Raw genomic sequence first — 17811 nt, 5'->3', positions numbered from 1 at the left:
CCAAACACATGAGGCTTGTGACAAGGAAAAAGAGTGGGGTCCAATAATATATAGGGTTTCACCGATGCCAAAATCAATAAAAATTATTTGCAGAAAAAAGTAAGAAAAAGTATTAACATGTATTTTCGTCAACAGATTAAAAGAGGAGAAGAATCACCCCCACGTGATGAGAGTGGCGCTTGGGCCTTGGTTGGGGATATGTGGGCCCTGTGGTGTTGGGCTTGGACAAGGTGATCTGGGCCCCCGGCTAGTTCAGTGCGGATATATGGAGTCCATGCATATGATCAGGATAGTGAACAGTAGATAAATATAAGGAAAATAAAGAGAATAAATATACAGATTTACGTGATTCAACACTAGACTTACGTCCAGAAGGGTTTAGAGATGAAAAAATCCACTATATAATCTTGATTTACATTCTCTCGAGGTCTCTCATCCTCACTATACAGTAGATTTATAAATTATTATTTTTAATTTAGACATTATCGCAGGATGCTGCGTCTAGAGGTTGAAAAAGTCTTCTCGAGAAGGCACACCGTGGGCTCTTCGACCGGGCCAGGCCAATGCTAGGATCTCTTTAGATGAGAAAGCGTGCCGTGGGCTCGGCACATGGTCTCCGTCTTGAGCCTCTGTTCTACCTTAAATTTGCCTGGGGCCTTCCGCTCCCCATGGCCTGATCCTGCTGTGCCTGCGCCTCTTCCCCTCACAAATACTTTATAAAATAAAATACCAATAATTATGAATGGTACGTAGGTGATTGCCCGTTTAATGTGGGGACAGTTATGGAATAAGGAGACGAAAGAGATGTTGAAAATGTCAATAATACACTTGTCCGAATGGATAAGGATATTTTGATCTGTTTCGTATTGGTGTGCATAAACATATATAATTGTTAACTCATGAATCTGAGTCGGACAGACATACGTACACAGCTTGCTCACCCACCCACCCACTCACTCTTATGTGTTTTATTCTTTTCTTTTCTTTTTTCTCGTCTTTCATAATTGCAGACGCAGATATATTTCATGTGTTTGGAGATTAAAAAAAAAAAAGGATGAACAAGATTTTAAGCATTGAAACAGATGACTCAAAATTACACGCCATCTATTTTATTTTAAGTAAAATCTGGGCCTTTTCTTTCTTAGGCATTATTGGGAGGATCGATGATCATAGGAAGGAAGCTTACGTTGTCACAATCCAATGTGGTTAAGCCATGAGAAAGTACAGATAGAGAGCAAATCATCGAAGCAAAGTGAATGTTCGACCCATCTCATCGATCTGGCACAAGTACTACTGAATTATTCTTGATGTCCATACTGACATCCTTACAATGCAAGTACACTACATATATGTAGAGATAGGGTTGGTTTTGCTGCCAAAACTGGGGGCCGGACGGTTACGTTGCATCAAACGATGGGGCCGGGGACTAGTGAGGGTCATGGGTTGCGCATGGTGGCTGCAGGAAGCTTAGCTACTATAGGGAGTACGTACAGATCTGAGAAATATAAGATACAAAAATGTAAGGAATTAAAAAGAGGACGTACAAATGAATTAGGAGAAGACATAAGAACGAACGTGTTCTGTACTCAACACTCTGTCGAAACTTGAAACATAACATATATGCTAGTTTCAAATAGTATGTCTACTTTGTTTGTGATGAGGCATTGGGCATTCGTACGTACTACTTACTGGGAATTCCTGCATGGGCCAATTTTTTCTTAGCCTACTTCACAGAGTTAAACGTCGGGCTAAGGGACGCCCTCTAACTCTCTGAAGCTTAAGCCCAATGTCCTTTATAGTTTTTTTTTTGTAAGAACAAAAGCCCAAAGATCACAAATTAATTAGCTACAAAAAACAAAAATCAAGCCTAGATAACAAAGCTTCTTTCGAGTTAATCTACCTACAGACCCCAAATGGAGATTACTTATAAAAATCTATATAATTATATTTAAAAAAAATTTAAAATTACAATAATATTTCTTTTATCCCAATTCATCAATGAAACTTTACACACAATTTCTAATAAAATATTATTTTTTAATATTATTATCATTTTGAGACTTGAAAAAGTTAAATTGTTTTTTATATATTTTATGAGAATTTAGAAATTTTTTAATGATGAGATGAAACGGTTCTTATATCCAAACGGGCCTAATTTTTATACGGGCCTAATTCATCTCAAAATTCTCATCTCATCCAATTTTCTTTCCAAACATAACTCAAAAACAAATATTTTTCAAACTAATTATCATTACAACTTTTCCAAACTTTTAAACAAAAAATAAAAAACAATTCAAAATTTTCAAATCTCCAAACAAGAATAATATTAAAAAACTATATTTTAACAATATTTTAACTTTACAATATTTTTTATTAAACTTGTCTTTCTCTCATTTCCCTAAATTCTATAAAATATTAATTCAAACTATTTTACTATTATTCACGAACTATCTTATTATTATTTATAAAATTTTTATCTCATCTCACTTTTCAAACTTATCGTTGAAGAAAACTGCTGAGGCTTGCTCGGGTAGGGAGAATATTCCAAATGGTTTTCTTGAGAAATAACTTGTGTGTATCATGGACTTTCAGTTTCCAGAGTTTCTTTAGTACAAGACTTGGAAAATTTTGTACGTAAGAGTTTTGATACTTTAGCTACAATGTGGTATGTTGTTTTCACATATACAGAAAATCTCCCCAATTGGTTTGGAGACCATATCAATGAGTCTTGCCTTTGAAGATTTTGGGAAATAGAGATTTTTTGGATTTCTGTCATACTTTCTTCGTTAAAAAGAGATTGTAATTTTTGGATATCCCATGCTCGAGAAGTTTGTGTAATCGAATCCGACACCTTTAAATGGGGGAAGATCTCTTCCATATATATTTTCTGAAACGGTTTAGGCGTAAAACTTTCCAGAGTGGGATCTAGGGTTCTGGCCAAATATTAACATATTGACGATTGAAAATTTAATATAGCTCACTTGTCTTTAGAATACCCTGCAAGACCAGGAGTCAGAAGGTTGAACAATCTAGAAACTTGAAGAGTTGCGACGAGGGTAGTGAGTGCCAGGCACCGGCCGTATGTGCTTGACTCATTTTCCAACCTGTTTTTGCTAGCATGACTATGTTAAAATGTTCCATTTCCCTTGAGCCCAGTGAAGCTTTTGGGTTGACAGATAGACTTCTATGATTTCACGATGAGGATCAGATTTTATTTCCGAGCTTTAAGAGAATATTGTTAGCTACTACGTACTATTTTGGGAACCATGGCCTCTCACAAGATGATCATGATCTACGATCAGTCACTACAAGCTGTAATATTCATCGGTTGATATCGATGATCTTTTATAATCAATTCTTCCTGTTTTCTAATCTTAAAAAAAATAAAAATAAACAAGATAATTCCTAGTGTGGTGCCTATGTATAATCGTATTCATTCGAGGCATTTTAAGACCACGATGATCATTAGATGCAGTGGCACAGTCACTGTATAGCAATGATGATGATGTATTATATATCAATATAGTATTTATATTAGGCATTTTGAGATCACGATGATGAGATGATGATATCGTTGGTACTGATGATGATGAATTGCAACTCTTTAATGATGTGACTAGCTAGCTACGATTTAAAACACATGATATATAGAGATTTGACATACATGATCCTTATTTTCCTGTATAAGGTGCATCATTCATGCATGCATTCCAATGATATAAATTTTTGCCTGTGCATTTCAAATTTTATGCATGGTTTGCACAACAAATTCACTGGCTAGCGATAAAAAACCAAAGAACAAGTGAGGATACGAGTTTAATTTACTGTTGTATATATCCTGATCTTTTGAATACTCATCCATGTGTGTGTGTATATGTGTATGCATGCATGTGTACGTGTTTTATATGTAGATTCAAAACATATGATCATATGTATATAGCTTGTATATATATATGAATGTCATGTGTCTATTTGTACATAAGTGTATATGTAACACACACACACATACACACATATAATATGTATATAGCTTGTATATATAGCTCTAATTATTACTATCATTGCCTAGTCCTTGATCAAGTAAGAATATTAGATGCATGCTGTGCACTTTCCCTTAAGAAAATTTAAAATATCTCTTTTGAACAGCTATCTCTTGATGTCATTACAATATACATAATGGAGCTATACATATATATACAGCTAGATCGGTGCATGCTGATGAAATATATATGACTTGTACAAATATGACAACATACTGATCATTTGATATGAAACTTGTACGTATCTAATTTCCAAGAACTAATAGATTAGAAATTAAGTCTAGTTAAGATATATTCCATATTATATAATAATAAACAAAAGGCTTCGAAAAGGAAAACAGAAGAAAGAAGACATGAAAGGACAAAAAGGTAACCACATAAATATTGTCTCATGTCTGTATATAAATTCCAAAAATGAGTCCATCACCCAGCACTAGTGACAGCGTGCATACCTCCTTGGTTTTTTTTTTTTTTTTTTTTTTTTCCCCTCTCTTTTCCCCCCTTATTCTTTACTGAAAACCAGTGCTTGGGTGGCCACAGAGATCGTTATACGGATGGAGGGAGGAGGTGGGGGTGGTAGCCATGTGGGGATGAAGCACATGACGAGAACTATATCATCACTATTGTAATAAATGATTATACTCCCACCAGTTCTCTGAAGAGAGATATCAGAGAGAGAGAGAGAGAGAGAGAGCCACTACAAACAAAACAAAACAACCAGACTGCATGTTTGAGTTGAAACCGGATCAGAGAGCCCACGACACATTTTCTATGTTAGGATTTAATATAAGGTTTCTCTCCCTACGAAAAAGATCCTTCACAGTTATTTCCATTCCTAACAAACCAAACCACGTCCGTCTTCTGATCAGTCTCTGTGTGTGTGTCTCTCTCTCTGAATGTACATGCGTCTGTGTGTGCAGTCTTCTAAACAGCCGAATTACTAACCACAAAAGAATGGAAAACCCATCAAGCATTAACTACGAAGGCTCTCTGCAGTCTCTCTCTCACGCACAGACACGCCCAGACGCAGACACACATTTCCCTTTTTTGAAGTGATGCAAGTACACAAAACATACGACTATCATTACCGATTTGTTCATGGTGGAAATAGTACATATATATATAATAAACACACCAAAAAACCACTCCCACAAGAAAGCAAAAGAAGAAGACGAAAGTGATCCCTAGAAGTGTACGGTCTTTGTAAAATCAAAGCGACCTATGTTCAAGAATATTGATATTAGTCCTTTGTCTCTTAACAGTCCCTGAAGAAGACTCGTCTCCTGTAGTCTTCTCCATCACTGCCTTAAGAGCTTCTTGAATTGAACTTATACAATATTGCTGTTGTTGTTGTTGCTGGTTTTGCTCGCCGCCGCTACTAGAATCCTCTTCCCCAGTAATGAACAGCACATTCTTTACACGTCCCCCAAGTGTTGTAATCTCAGCTTTTAAAGTTTTTAAACGTAAAGCTTTCAAGGTCTTGATGAGATCGGGTAAGAGATCAGACCTGTCCTCGCAGCAAAGTGAGGCTTTGATAACAAATTTACCGTCCTCGTCTGATGCATCAACGGTTAGCTCGTCCACTTCAGTGGGTACAGGACTCGTTTCTGCTATCAAAGAAGTCTGACGCTTAAGCTCTTTCACGTGCTGTATTACTTCAGCTAACAACGAAGCTTTGTCCGTCTGTATCAGAAGCAATAAGCCAAATAAGATTACAAAACGTATATAATCAAAGTTAGTGATATTGTCATTATAGAATGTCGATTGAACTCAAAAGGGAAGAGAAGAAAAGATATATTATATATTCATCTAATATATACACACAGAGATACATATATATGTACATATGTATACATATGAATGTGGTTGGAGTGTGTGAAAAGAAAAGGTGGGCTTTGAAGTTTTTCCTGCTTTGATCATTCATAATTGAAAGTGGGATTTTAATGGTGGGGTTTTAGAAGGTAAGGCATGGGTGCATAGTGTTACTGACAAGTATGCTAGTTTGTCTGGCTTTATTCTTTTTCCTTCTCTAACTTGGTCTGACTGATATCCGGCAAAAAAATTTTATGGGAAGCTTTTCAACTGCTCCGTGGTTCCTCTTTATCATGTCAGCTGAGCGACATTAACGCTCATTCCTTTTTTTCGTTTTTCCCCTCCTCGGAACTACCACAAGACTCGGAAAGAATAAGCCAAAAGAAAAACATCAATAAAGAGGGATCTTAACCAAATAAAAAGAAGAAGAAGAAAAAAAAAAAAGAGAGAGAAGAAGAAAAGCTAAGTGAAAAAAGAAAATGTGACTACACCTCATATCTAATGGTAGCTAGGTTTTGAAAGCACATTACAGACCAACCTGATCATAACTAGAATCTTAGGAAGATCTACACATAGATCTCTGATTGAAAAAGCTCATTAAGTAGTTATGATACGTGACAAAAAGTGTTAAAGAAAATTATAAAAGTATATGACACCATTAATATATATAAAATACATGTACGAGTGTAGATACATTTGTATATTTTTTTCCCAATTGAGTTTATGAATCTATAATGATTGTTTTTACTTACTTTGGTCGTGCTGGGTAATAAGCTGCGCAGCTTAGCAAGATGGTTGTTGATCCTCTCTCTTCTCCTCCTCTCGGCCTCACTGTGACTCTTCGAAGCTGCAAGAGCCTTGGCATCCATGATTTCTTGGGCAGTCATCTTTCCCAACTCGGCTTGAAGACCAAAAGGAGCCGAACCGGGTGGAACCACGGGCCCTAGAGTGTCAGATATGATTCGGAGATGGTCTGATGGTGAACCATCATAGGCAAACTGTAAGGAAGGTCTCCTGTTGAACAAACCCGCAAACGATGACGGTGGAGGGGCAAGAAATGGGTCGTGGTCTCGGACCTGATTTGTGGCAAAGTGGGCCGGGTCGAAGGCATGGACCGGAGGGAGAGACCATGGCTGCAAGATTGGTGAAACTTCTGGGAAAATCAATCCTCTTCCACCTCCATATATATCACTATTCTGTTGTTGATGTTGCTGCATCTGTTGCTGCTGTTGAAGAAACAACTGTTCTTGGAAGCTTTGTATGTTCATGTTATGGACAGTTTGAGAACACTCTCCTTGATCTTCTTCCTTCTTGCCGCACATCTCTCTCTCTCTCTCTCTCTCTCTCTCTCTCTCTCTCTCTCTCTCTCTCTCTCTCTCTCTCGTATATAATACAGAACAAGTAATTACAAATATATATAGAGCTTACGGCTGGTTACGTATTGATCATCACTTGCTTCCCAATTTGAATATGAAAAAGAGAATTCAAAGAGAAAGGTAAGGAATTTGTTTTACACTTCCTGTAAAGATTAGAGTGAAAGGGTATAAGGAGGAAATGCTAGAAAACAAAATAGGACAGACCTTCCTTGATATGTGATGGATGATCTTAGTCTTGCTCTGTCCTCTGTATCTCTCGTGAAGGTAGTAGGAGAAAAGGCCAAGGGCATAGACTTCTTTCAATCCCTCTCTTATATCTCTTTCACCTTGGTAGGTTTTTTCTGCCACTCCTCCCTTTGTGGGGGTGATGACCCTTTTTATCCTTTGCCTCAACAAAGCTTTTTCCTTTGCTTTGTTGGTATCTTTTTGCTTCCTTTGTTTTTTCTTGGCTCTTCTGCACCCTCCCACCACTCTAAATATATAGAGCCTGTCGAGTACTGGTAGTCTCCTTTCCTTTCTTCATACGGCATTCTCTATCTATTCCTGTAGCTTTCAGGGTGGGGTATAACCAGAAAGTATTCTACTCTGTACATAAATTAAAATAACATATGTTTGTTGCTTTGCAATTGGTTCAAAGTGTATGATTACACTCTCTGAGCGCAGTTGGGGAGAGAGAGAGAGAGAGAGAGAGGGAAGATGGGGGCGATGGGAAACACAAGCACAAACAGAGTGAACACACAACACACAGATTGTCGACCGACCAAAGACCAAAAAGGCTGAGAGTATCATCATGATAAAAGGCTTAGCTAACCCTTTTCTTTCTTTTGGGTTTTAATTTATTTCTATGTATCATCTTTTAGGCCTTTCCTCTCCTACCTCGGTCAAGCCCCCACGTTCTTCCATCCTCTTCGCTATCTCCACGCCATCCTTTCTGCTTCCCCAAGACCATGTAATCATTGTGTCTTGGAACACACTCCACCCCCTTCTTTTCTCTCTCTCTCTCTATGGTCTCCTCTTAAGTTTCTTGGTTTCAGTTGCATATGTATTCATGGCTCTTACCGGTCCTTTTGGAATTTATGTCCTTTCGAAGGTATGATCGATAAGGGTAGAGCATCTTTCCATGATTTAATATTACATGGGCAACTTTGCTTCTTTTTTTTTTTTTTTTTTAAAGATTAATTTATACCCGTTTATATGACTAATTAGAATATTAGAGCACTCACATCTCGTCTTCTTTATATGGTTATATATATTCTCTCATGCGTATTATATATAGTGAAATGAGTTCTAGTCTGAAAGTTCAGTTTCATGAACTAATCATGAGGTTGTACAAGCTAAAAGAAAATTTAGAAATCGCAAGCTCCTCTCCTCCTTCGTCTCTTTCATTTATTTTCTCCCTCTTTCTTTCTATTTCTGTCTTCTTCTTTCTTTCTTTTTTCCCTTTGACATCATGCATGCTCTAATATCATCGGAGTTGATAACCACGCACCCTCTATGTTTCAATTAGTCTTCGTCCAATCAAATCCGAGCAGCTAATTTATTGTCGGAAAAGAATAGTAGAGAACTATATGTAATGCTTGTTGACAGAATTTCTCCATCGAAACAGAAAAGAGAAGGCCACGACACCCATGGAATAATAGAGATATCCAATTACTTTTGATCAGATGGAGCACGGACCTCAAAGCTAGCTCCTCCGATCACTGTCGGCCTAGGCTAATTTCGTAACATATATATATATATAAGCTCTATTCCAATTGCTTTTATCCTCTAGCTTGTTGCTTTGGCCTAAAGAGGTTTTAATCTTCCTTTTAGTTCTCTCGTGTTTACCGTAAAAAAAACAAAAAAACACAAGAAAAAGGCTTTAGCTAGCCCTTGGTCGGCAAGGTCTGGTTAATTACACAGTTATTATAAGCAGCTAGCTAGCATGCATGGCTATCAAAAGAAAAACAAAAATCATTAACCCTACTTTCTTTTTGTTTCCCTTTTCAACTTAGTAAATTAATGTCTAGATCATAGACATGAATTAAAGGTCGATCCATCGACACAAATCTATCTTTCTTCTTCTTCTTTCTTTTTTTCTTGTACGTTTTGTCCTCTGATCAAAACTTTTCATTACAAGTTTGGAATTAGTTCTTGCAGATGATCTCTATTACCCATTTTGGAAGATTTATAAGATTGAGATAAAAGTAAGCTATATATATATATATATACTAATATTTATAGATCATGACGATCGATCATTAATTAATTAAATTAGTTTGTTTCTTTAAAATCAGTACTTCAATTTCATGATAATTATATTTAAATTTCTTTAATTAATAATTAGAGAAATTACTATTACGTACGTACCTACATCTTCACAATAGAATTAATATCTACCATAATCCCTCATATAACATTTTTCACCTAGCTTCTAATTAAGATCTTAATTAGATTCTTATATATGATTCTTATAAATGTATTAATAATTCAAGTAAGTAACTATATATATATATATGCATCAGATGCCAAGTACGTACCTACCCGCAATTAAGGTCATGGATTCTGATGGATGTCTCCTCCGGTGCACCACCTTCCTTATGCTTTTTGTACGGAGGTCTTCTTTAACTCAGTCACTATATATATATATATACATATATTGGCACTATTTTTTTTTTCTATATACTATTTTTTTTTCTTTAACATCCTTATAATTAGCTCTTATATATAATCATCATGTACGTTGGCCGTTTAATTCATTTTTATTTGTTTTTCTTCTGTACGTATTTTATATATATATATATATATATATATATATATATATATATATATATATCTTTTGCATGCTGCAGATCTAGGCCAGACCAGGCATGATGCATGGAAACTTAGAGAAGAATTTTGTCTTTTTTTTTTTTTTTTTAATTTTTTTTTTAAGCTGGACCTGACCCTTTTGTGGTCACACGCATGGCTGCTTTTTTGGTCCCCATGTTCTTTTACATTTATATATACATACATATATATATATATATATATGTGTGTGTGTGTATGGTACTCTATATATCTTTTACATTATTTTCATTTTAATTCTTTGGTTATATATATATATATATATAATAATTGCGTGTGTGGGTTTTTGTATATATATAGTAGCCTATTCAAACGTTTGATGATAGCTGCACTCCCACTACCATTACCTACAAGAAGCCATAATATTTTGGGTGGGACTTTGGATGACATCATTCCCACCCTGTCATGACGTTTGTTCCCTTATACCAAATTTAATTACTTCCTTATACGGCTCCTTCCTCTGCATCTTGCCCTAGCTACCATTCACAATCACCTAGCTACCTTTCGTTTTTAATGATCAGTACCACGTAAGTGGTATTTGATCAATTCTTTCCCCAATGCAGGGTACGTATATTATTATATATTATACGTACTTACTAAATTAGTTTCAATCCACACACACATTATATATATATATATAATCAAGCTCATGTAGCTTTGTATGTATATATACACGTATATATAATATGATCTGAAGGACGAAATATAAAACCCAAAGCTAGGCTAAATGTTCGCGCTTCGTTCCGGTTCTTCTGATCTCTCCAGCCGATTGAAATGCAGCTAGCTAGCTAGAGATCGATCACGTACGTTAGGTTTTTCGCCCATGTGTTTATATATAGTACTATTTCTTGAACACGTACGTATGTGTAGCAAAATCAATGGCCGATCGAGATATTGCATGTTTAGGTCGTCATGATCTTTTTCTATTGGCGATTCATTAGACATTAATTGCATGTTTCTTTGCCGACTAATCCAACAATATAAATCGAGAGTCATAAAGCCACATGATATCGATCGATGATCAGTACATTACTTTAGAAGGCGGAATGCTTTCCCTTCGAGTACACTAAAATTCTCACCATAGGCGCGCGCTGGAAACGGAGTCCTTAAGGTACTATCGAGTGCTCTTTTAGTTGAAAACAACTACAACGTCCAACGTCAATAATTACAACAGCATGCCTCAAGCAAAAATGTTATACAGAGTGCATGATCTCTCTAATATTTTGACAAGTAGCTGCTCGACAAGAAGCTAGCGTACTACAGCTCGCATATATATAAATATATATTTATATATATGCCTGCCATGAGGCATGAGGCCATTATCAATAAGCTAGCTAGTTTTCAAGCAAAATCATCCATCAGCCAACATTTCCAGCTTAATTATAAGTAAAAAGTAGCTAGGAGTATTTCTTGCCTAATTTTGTATTGCTCATGATCATGAATAGATCATCATATTATTCATGATGATCTACTGTTCAACGACCAAAATTAATACGTACGTACGCATTACTTATCATCATTCCCAACTAGCTAGCTAGCATGTGAAAATAAAATTAGCTACTGATCCAATTAAGCTGTTTCATGATCAGTTAAAGTTTCTCCGATGTCATTTATCTGGTTCAAGTTAAGGGAAAAAAGGCCTTAATATACTGCAAGCTGCAATATATATCTATATATGAAATATCGGTTTTAATGCATGCAGCAGGGACATGATTTTTCTTTCCGAGAAAAATTAGTAGAAACAAAGATCAATATTTACAAACTCAAACGTCGCATGCACTAGCTAGTAGATAGCTTGGTTCATGAAGGCGTAGTACGGTACGTATCAATTCCCGATCGAGCCCTGCAGCCTTCCAATGCAATTTAGGTTAAGTTTGAGTAACGAGGTGATCTTAGATATTTCGTTAATAGTAGGAAAAAAAATAATGATAAAATATTAAATAGTAATATATATAAAATAATAAAAAATAAGTAAAAAGTAATGATAAAATAATAAATACCAGAAACGGAACATGCTGAGAATACTTTACTATCCAAACTGCCCGGCCTTAATCTTTCGTACATATATAGTTATAATATTATTAATCTTATTTTGCTTCTAATTAAAAAATTTTATGTCTGCCCGTACCGAATTGATCAAGGGTTCTTCTGATTATATATGAAATCATTATTTATTCTAAAAGTTTAAACTAATGGAAAGAGATAAACTTTTTATATGGAATCCATCAATAATCGAGCTTTCACTTTAATTGTCACTATATACAATATTAATCGATCCTCAATGGCCGGGGGATTAATAATTAAACATATATAACTAGTAACTTTTTAGGAATCCATCAATAATCTATATATATAGCTTTCACTTTAATTGTCGGGTTGTAGTATTACGTCATGCATCGGCTATATATGTTCTATAATTACAAGATTAAACAAGCTGTACGTCATTAACAATATTAATATATTAATCATTAATTATTATTCCCACTAATTAATTTTTTGGTTGTATCTGCATCAACATTAATCTTTTCTTGAGTCATCATCAGCATGCATTCTCTCCCAACGAATCAAAACTATTGGGTATGCATATATATAATTATATATATATATATATTTATATATAGAAGCTGCATATATGTTTCAAACATTATTAGAAGATCTATATATTGACAACATTAATTTGTTTTTTTTTTCTCTAATTTGGATTGGGGTAAGTAGTTACGTACGTGGGACTGTTAATATGTTGGCTTTAGATTCAAGTCTTAGCAGGAAAAAGAAAGAAAGCGAAAAGTTTTGTAGGATCGATCCGTACACCCGCATGGTTTAAACTCATTGAGCATGAGTTCCACGAAAGATTTTTATCTTCTCTGCCACGCAAGATTGTCTTAATTAGTAATTACTATAATAATTGTCTTAGTAATTATTTGCATTTTCCCAATTTGCAATTTCTGGATAACAAAAGTGAAAGGCGACAGCTATATATAGCATATATAGAGTGTAAGTGCAGCAATTGCGGATCAAGTAATCTCAATTCTCATGGCCCGATGGCCATTATTATTTATAACACCTCAATTCATCTCTCTCTCTCTCTCTCTCTCTGTACATATATATTTGTCGTAATTTATAATATATATACATATGATATATACGTACGTACAAGTATATTAAACCAATTAAAGTCCATTTAAATTCACCCTCGATGGAAGCCATTATGGATCGAAGAATGTTCATGATTTGAATGCCTTTGAAGTTAAGAATAGTGGAATGAATATATACATACATATATATATACAAACCAAAATTGAAGGTTATCATGCACGAATAATATTTAACAAAAATTGACTCATGAACGTACGTTTACTTTCATATATATATATATATATGAACATGTTTTTCTTATATTGACGGCTCCCTACATATAATATGATCAGTACTATTCCATTAATACTGAGATATTTGAAAGTGGCACTATATATAAGATTTGGAGGATCCTTAGCTTTGAGGCAGCCAAGCCTAATATTTGGTCTTTGGCTTGATCTTCTCATGCGAAAGCCAATTCTGACCAGTCTTAATATATATCTCAGATTCATAGCCTATAGACAGTGGCCAGCTTGTACGTATTTTGTCAGTAAATAGAATCCATAGTCCAATATGTCAACTGGTTTAATGGAGGGTTAGAAATCATGATCTCTTGGCCGTTAGCTTTTGCATCTGGAAATCTCTTAGTGGGGTCGAATTCATCAAACTTAGCTTTCACCCAAATTCCACAGGATCAGATTATATCTGTCTTCGCAGAAAAGCAGCTAGCAGTACTACTAGTGGAGCAATATAATATGTATATATATATATGTTGACAGATCATGAGGTCGAGTTTCGCATTTCCTGCCGCCTTCCCAATCAATTTTAGGATCGATGAACAAAGTTATTTTTCTTTGTCCAATTGGTATTGCGCATACCATCGGTGCCCTTCATTTATTCCAAGAGTTAAAAAGAAAAGGCAAAGAAAATTAAAAAAGAAAGCATTAATTTGTAGATCAGTCAAAAAAACATACCAACCCAAAGTTTCCAACCAATGTGTCCCCAAAGTGGGACAGTGGGTTTCTGTTGATAATAATATTGATCTCAGCCCAACTCCTCCTTAAGTCGACGTCTCTTTCATGAAGTACCAAAAAAAAACAAAAAAAAAAAAAAAAAAAAGGAAGACAAAACAAAACAAAAGCTCGATCGATCTGAATATAATTCTTTTGTCCCGGCCGGGCCGAAAGTTAATTCCTCCTAACTTTGTCTCTAAATCATTAGCTAAGCGCGCTGATCATGAAACCTAAAGGTTATACGTACGTATGTACTACTCTAACCCTTAATTTTATATAATAATAATAATTATTATTATTGCAGATATTATAAATATTATAGATTTCTTGCATAATCTAGCTGATCTGGGCAGAGGGGACGTACGTACTCGTGGAAGTGAAGCACAAAAGAAATTAAGTGCAATGCCATATTGCACCCAACAAACTCATGAATTTCAGCTTTGCTTATATATATTATGCATGGATATGATATTGCCGCTGAACATGAATCTTAATTAGTACGAGAAACATGATGCATATATATAGGGAAGATCATGTAATTATTGTTGCCAATAACTTAAGACGCATGATAATTAAGAAAGTGAAAAGGGGCCGGCCGGGGGCTTAGTGCCTTAGATCAGGAGTAGTGGTAGTAGTGAGCTGCATGCTGCAGTTAGCTAGCTGTTGGGTGCAAAATGATGCATGCTTCGCCGGAAGGCCTCGAGCAGTTAGGCTTGCTTGCAATTGATCACATGTGCGCATCATTAATGTGAGTTACTCCATCTCTTATTGGAGAGTAATTATATATAATTCAAATCCTAATGGAATGCTAATCATGAACTATGATATGACAATGCCCCGGCCGGCCACTTAATTAACCCTAGCTAGCTAGCTAATTCATGTCAAACGCTCATTAATTCTTATACATATATATAAAACTGCAAATTATTAAGCATACATATATACTACTACTAATTAAAGAGTAAAGTGTGGTTGTTCTAATCATGATCGTACTGTTTAAAAGCATGCATAAAGCAACTAAATGAGACAAGGTCGCATACACCAGACAAAAAGGAGAAGTACAGTGATTCTTGTTGGCCGGGGATCAATGAATTATTAGAACATGTTAATGTTATTTGAAGGAAGGAAAGACTTTACGAGAAAGTTAGCTTTCAAATTATATATATATATATATAGAACTGCAAGCTAGCTTTGTCATCAAATAATTAGATATCATTTCATTATCATATCCAATAATCTAATTAATTAATCCCCACAATAAATAGTAAGATAAATTAATTAAAGCTTATTGAATTAATCAGCAAATAAAATCTCGAGCTCATGACATATATATATATATATCCTGATTAATTGAACTTATCCAAAAACAATACCCTTCATTTCTTTCCAACCAATATATAATTGGTACTGATGATCTTGACTAAGAAGTCGCAATCCCACTAAATCAATCTGCATAGCTCATTCTTCACTTTTCGCTGAGAGCATATTAATAAATAATATCTTGTTACGATAATGGTCAACCTAGCAAACTCTAGAGAAATTAAACTGCAGGCCAAATCGAGAGGTGACCCATCGGCCATCTCCTACTTAACAGCACATAAACGACAAATTAAGGTTTCTAAATGGGGCTTTCGAATTATAATGGGTCAGTACTTTATTATATCTGTGATTTAATTTCTAATGCATCTTTGATTGAGATTAGAGAGAGAGATATTTCCAAATGGAATAAATTATTGATCAACAAACTTATTAGCGGTATTAGAAGATATATATAAAATACGTGTCACATAGTGGTCCACTGAGTCAGCATAAATACATGTATTTGTACGTAGAAACAGATATAACAGATCAAAAGTAAAAAGATTTTGTCATCTTCTCCATTTGATATTCTCTCTCTTTCGTTCTTTTCTCAACTTTACCTCTTCCTCTTGATTTTTTCGATTGTCAAGTATGGAGACTTAGATTTTATCATGGTATCCGATTTTAACTCCGATCCAAGATTTAGATTTTTTGAAGAATTCTTGTTTTCTTGCCTAGAAATTTAGATTTTTGAGATTTCGTAATTTTTTTTTCAAGGAAAGTTGTATCTCTCTACCAACTCAAATCCTTGTGATGATTCATCTAGTCCTTATTTTCTTCATCATGGAGAAAGCCCAGGATCAATGCTGGTCACCTAGTTGCTTATCGATAACTATCATACATGGAAGAGGTCCACGTCAATGGCGATTAGTGCTAGAAATAAAACAGCCTTTGTGAATGGAAGCTTACCCAGACCTGCTGAAGGCGATCCTTGCTTTGTTGCCTGGATACAATGCAATGATATGGCAATTTCTTGACTTGTAAATTCTATTTCTATAGAAATAGCTTCTATAATTTTATTCATAGACACTGCTGTTGATATATGGAAAAGAGTTGAATATGAGTTTTGCTCAAAGTAATTGCCCTAGAATTTCTCAATTGAGAAAAGATCTCTTATATTCAACACAAGGAAATAATTTAGTCAGTATCTATTATTCTCAATTGAAGGGTTTGTGGGATGAACCATCCACTCTCAAATCATTAGGGTTAAGTAATTGTGCTCTAGTGTGTGTTTGCAATGCCACAAAGTCTTTAGTCGAAAAACAACAAGAAGAATATGTTCTTTAGTTTTTAATGGGTCTAAATGATAGTTATTCGTAATTTAGGGGGTAAATTTTGCTAATGGAACCGTTTCCTACCATTAGCAAAGTTTTTTCTCCGACTTTGCAAGAAGAGAAGCAGAGAGGTGTCTCTATGAGTAACACAACACCTCAGTACTTCTACTACACTTTCCACTAAAGTTAGCACTATTGTTCCTGTGTCCAAGAATGGAGGTAGACCACTTTCTCAAAAAGATAAGGTGATTTGCAATCATTGTGGCTACAACGGCCGCATTGTTGATAAATGTTACAAGATTCATGAATATCCACCTAGTTGGAAGTCTGTCAAAGCCAAGAATTTATCTTCTGGGATCATGAATCAAGTTAGTAGTTATGGCCTTGAAACTGGTTCAGATGATCCTTCACAACTTTCAACTTTACAAGAGCAGTGTCAAGAGTTGATTGCCTTACTTCAATGTACTTCAGATTCTAAATCTATATTGAATCAGTCAAATTTACTGTAATCTAGAGTTAATTAGGTTGATTTATTACCAACATTCATTTCAAATGTTCACAATAATGCTAATCTATCAAGTAAAGCTTCTACCTTTGATCATTCTCATATGCCTCTACCTTTTTCTTTCCAAGAATGGATCATCGATAGTGGGCCAACTAACCATATGGTCTATTCAACCCCTTTGCTCACCTTTGTTTCTTCATTTGCCAATCATATAGTCAAACTCCCTAATGGAGCTATTGGACATGTAATTGATATAGGTACCGTGCATCTTTTAGATTCCTTAGTACTAAAAAATGTACTGTGTTACTGCTTTTTCTTTGAACCTCATTTCAGTTCATAGACTATGTATAGATTCATCTTGTTGTCTCATATTTTTACCCAATATATGTCTTATCCAGGACCTACAATCTTGGAAGATGATTAGGATGGATGAGCAAAAAGTTGGTCTATACTACTTGCTGCAGGATTCTAAAGCTAGCTCGAAGATTGATATAATTTCTTCTTATTTGAAATCTAAAGTTGCCTCTATAA

General features: G+C 35.1%; 1 protein-coding gene across 2 annotated transcripts; it reads right to left on the bottom strand.

Annotated features, from left to right (window-relative positions):
* Positions 1–5102: 5102 nt before the first annotated feature.
* On the bottom strand, positions 5103–7693 carry LOC122295618 (transcription factor bHLH30-like). 2 transcript variants are annotated; one of them, XM_043104686.1, is made up of 3 exons: positions 7433–7693; positions 6605–7307; positions 5103–5723 (listed from the first exon to the last, which is right to left on the bottom strand). In XM_043104686.1, exons 2-3 carry the CDS (start codon positions 7172–7174, stop codon positions 5250–5252), a joined length of 1044 nt encoding a protein of 347 aa, XP_042960620.1. In that variant the 5' UTR covers positions 7175–7307; positions 7433–7693; the 3' UTR covers positions 5103–5249. The 2 variants fall into 2 exon arrangements, with proteins under 2 accessions (XP_042960620.1, XP_042960619.1); XM_043104685.1 differs by having other exon boundaries at positions 6605–7693.
* Positions 7694–17811: the final 10118 nt, after the last annotated feature.

The sequence above is a fragment of the Carya illinoinensis genome, chromosome 15 (genome assembly GCF_018687715.1).
Source record: "Carya illinoinensis cultivar Pawnee chromosome 15, C.illinoinensisPawnee_v1, whole genome shotgun sequence".
In the NCBI taxonomy this organism is placed as follows: domain Eukaryota; kingdom Viridiplantae; phylum Streptophyta; class Magnoliopsida; order Fagales; family Juglandaceae; genus Carya; species Carya illinoinensis.
This window is presented reverse-complemented; position numbering and strand designations above follow the sequence as displayed.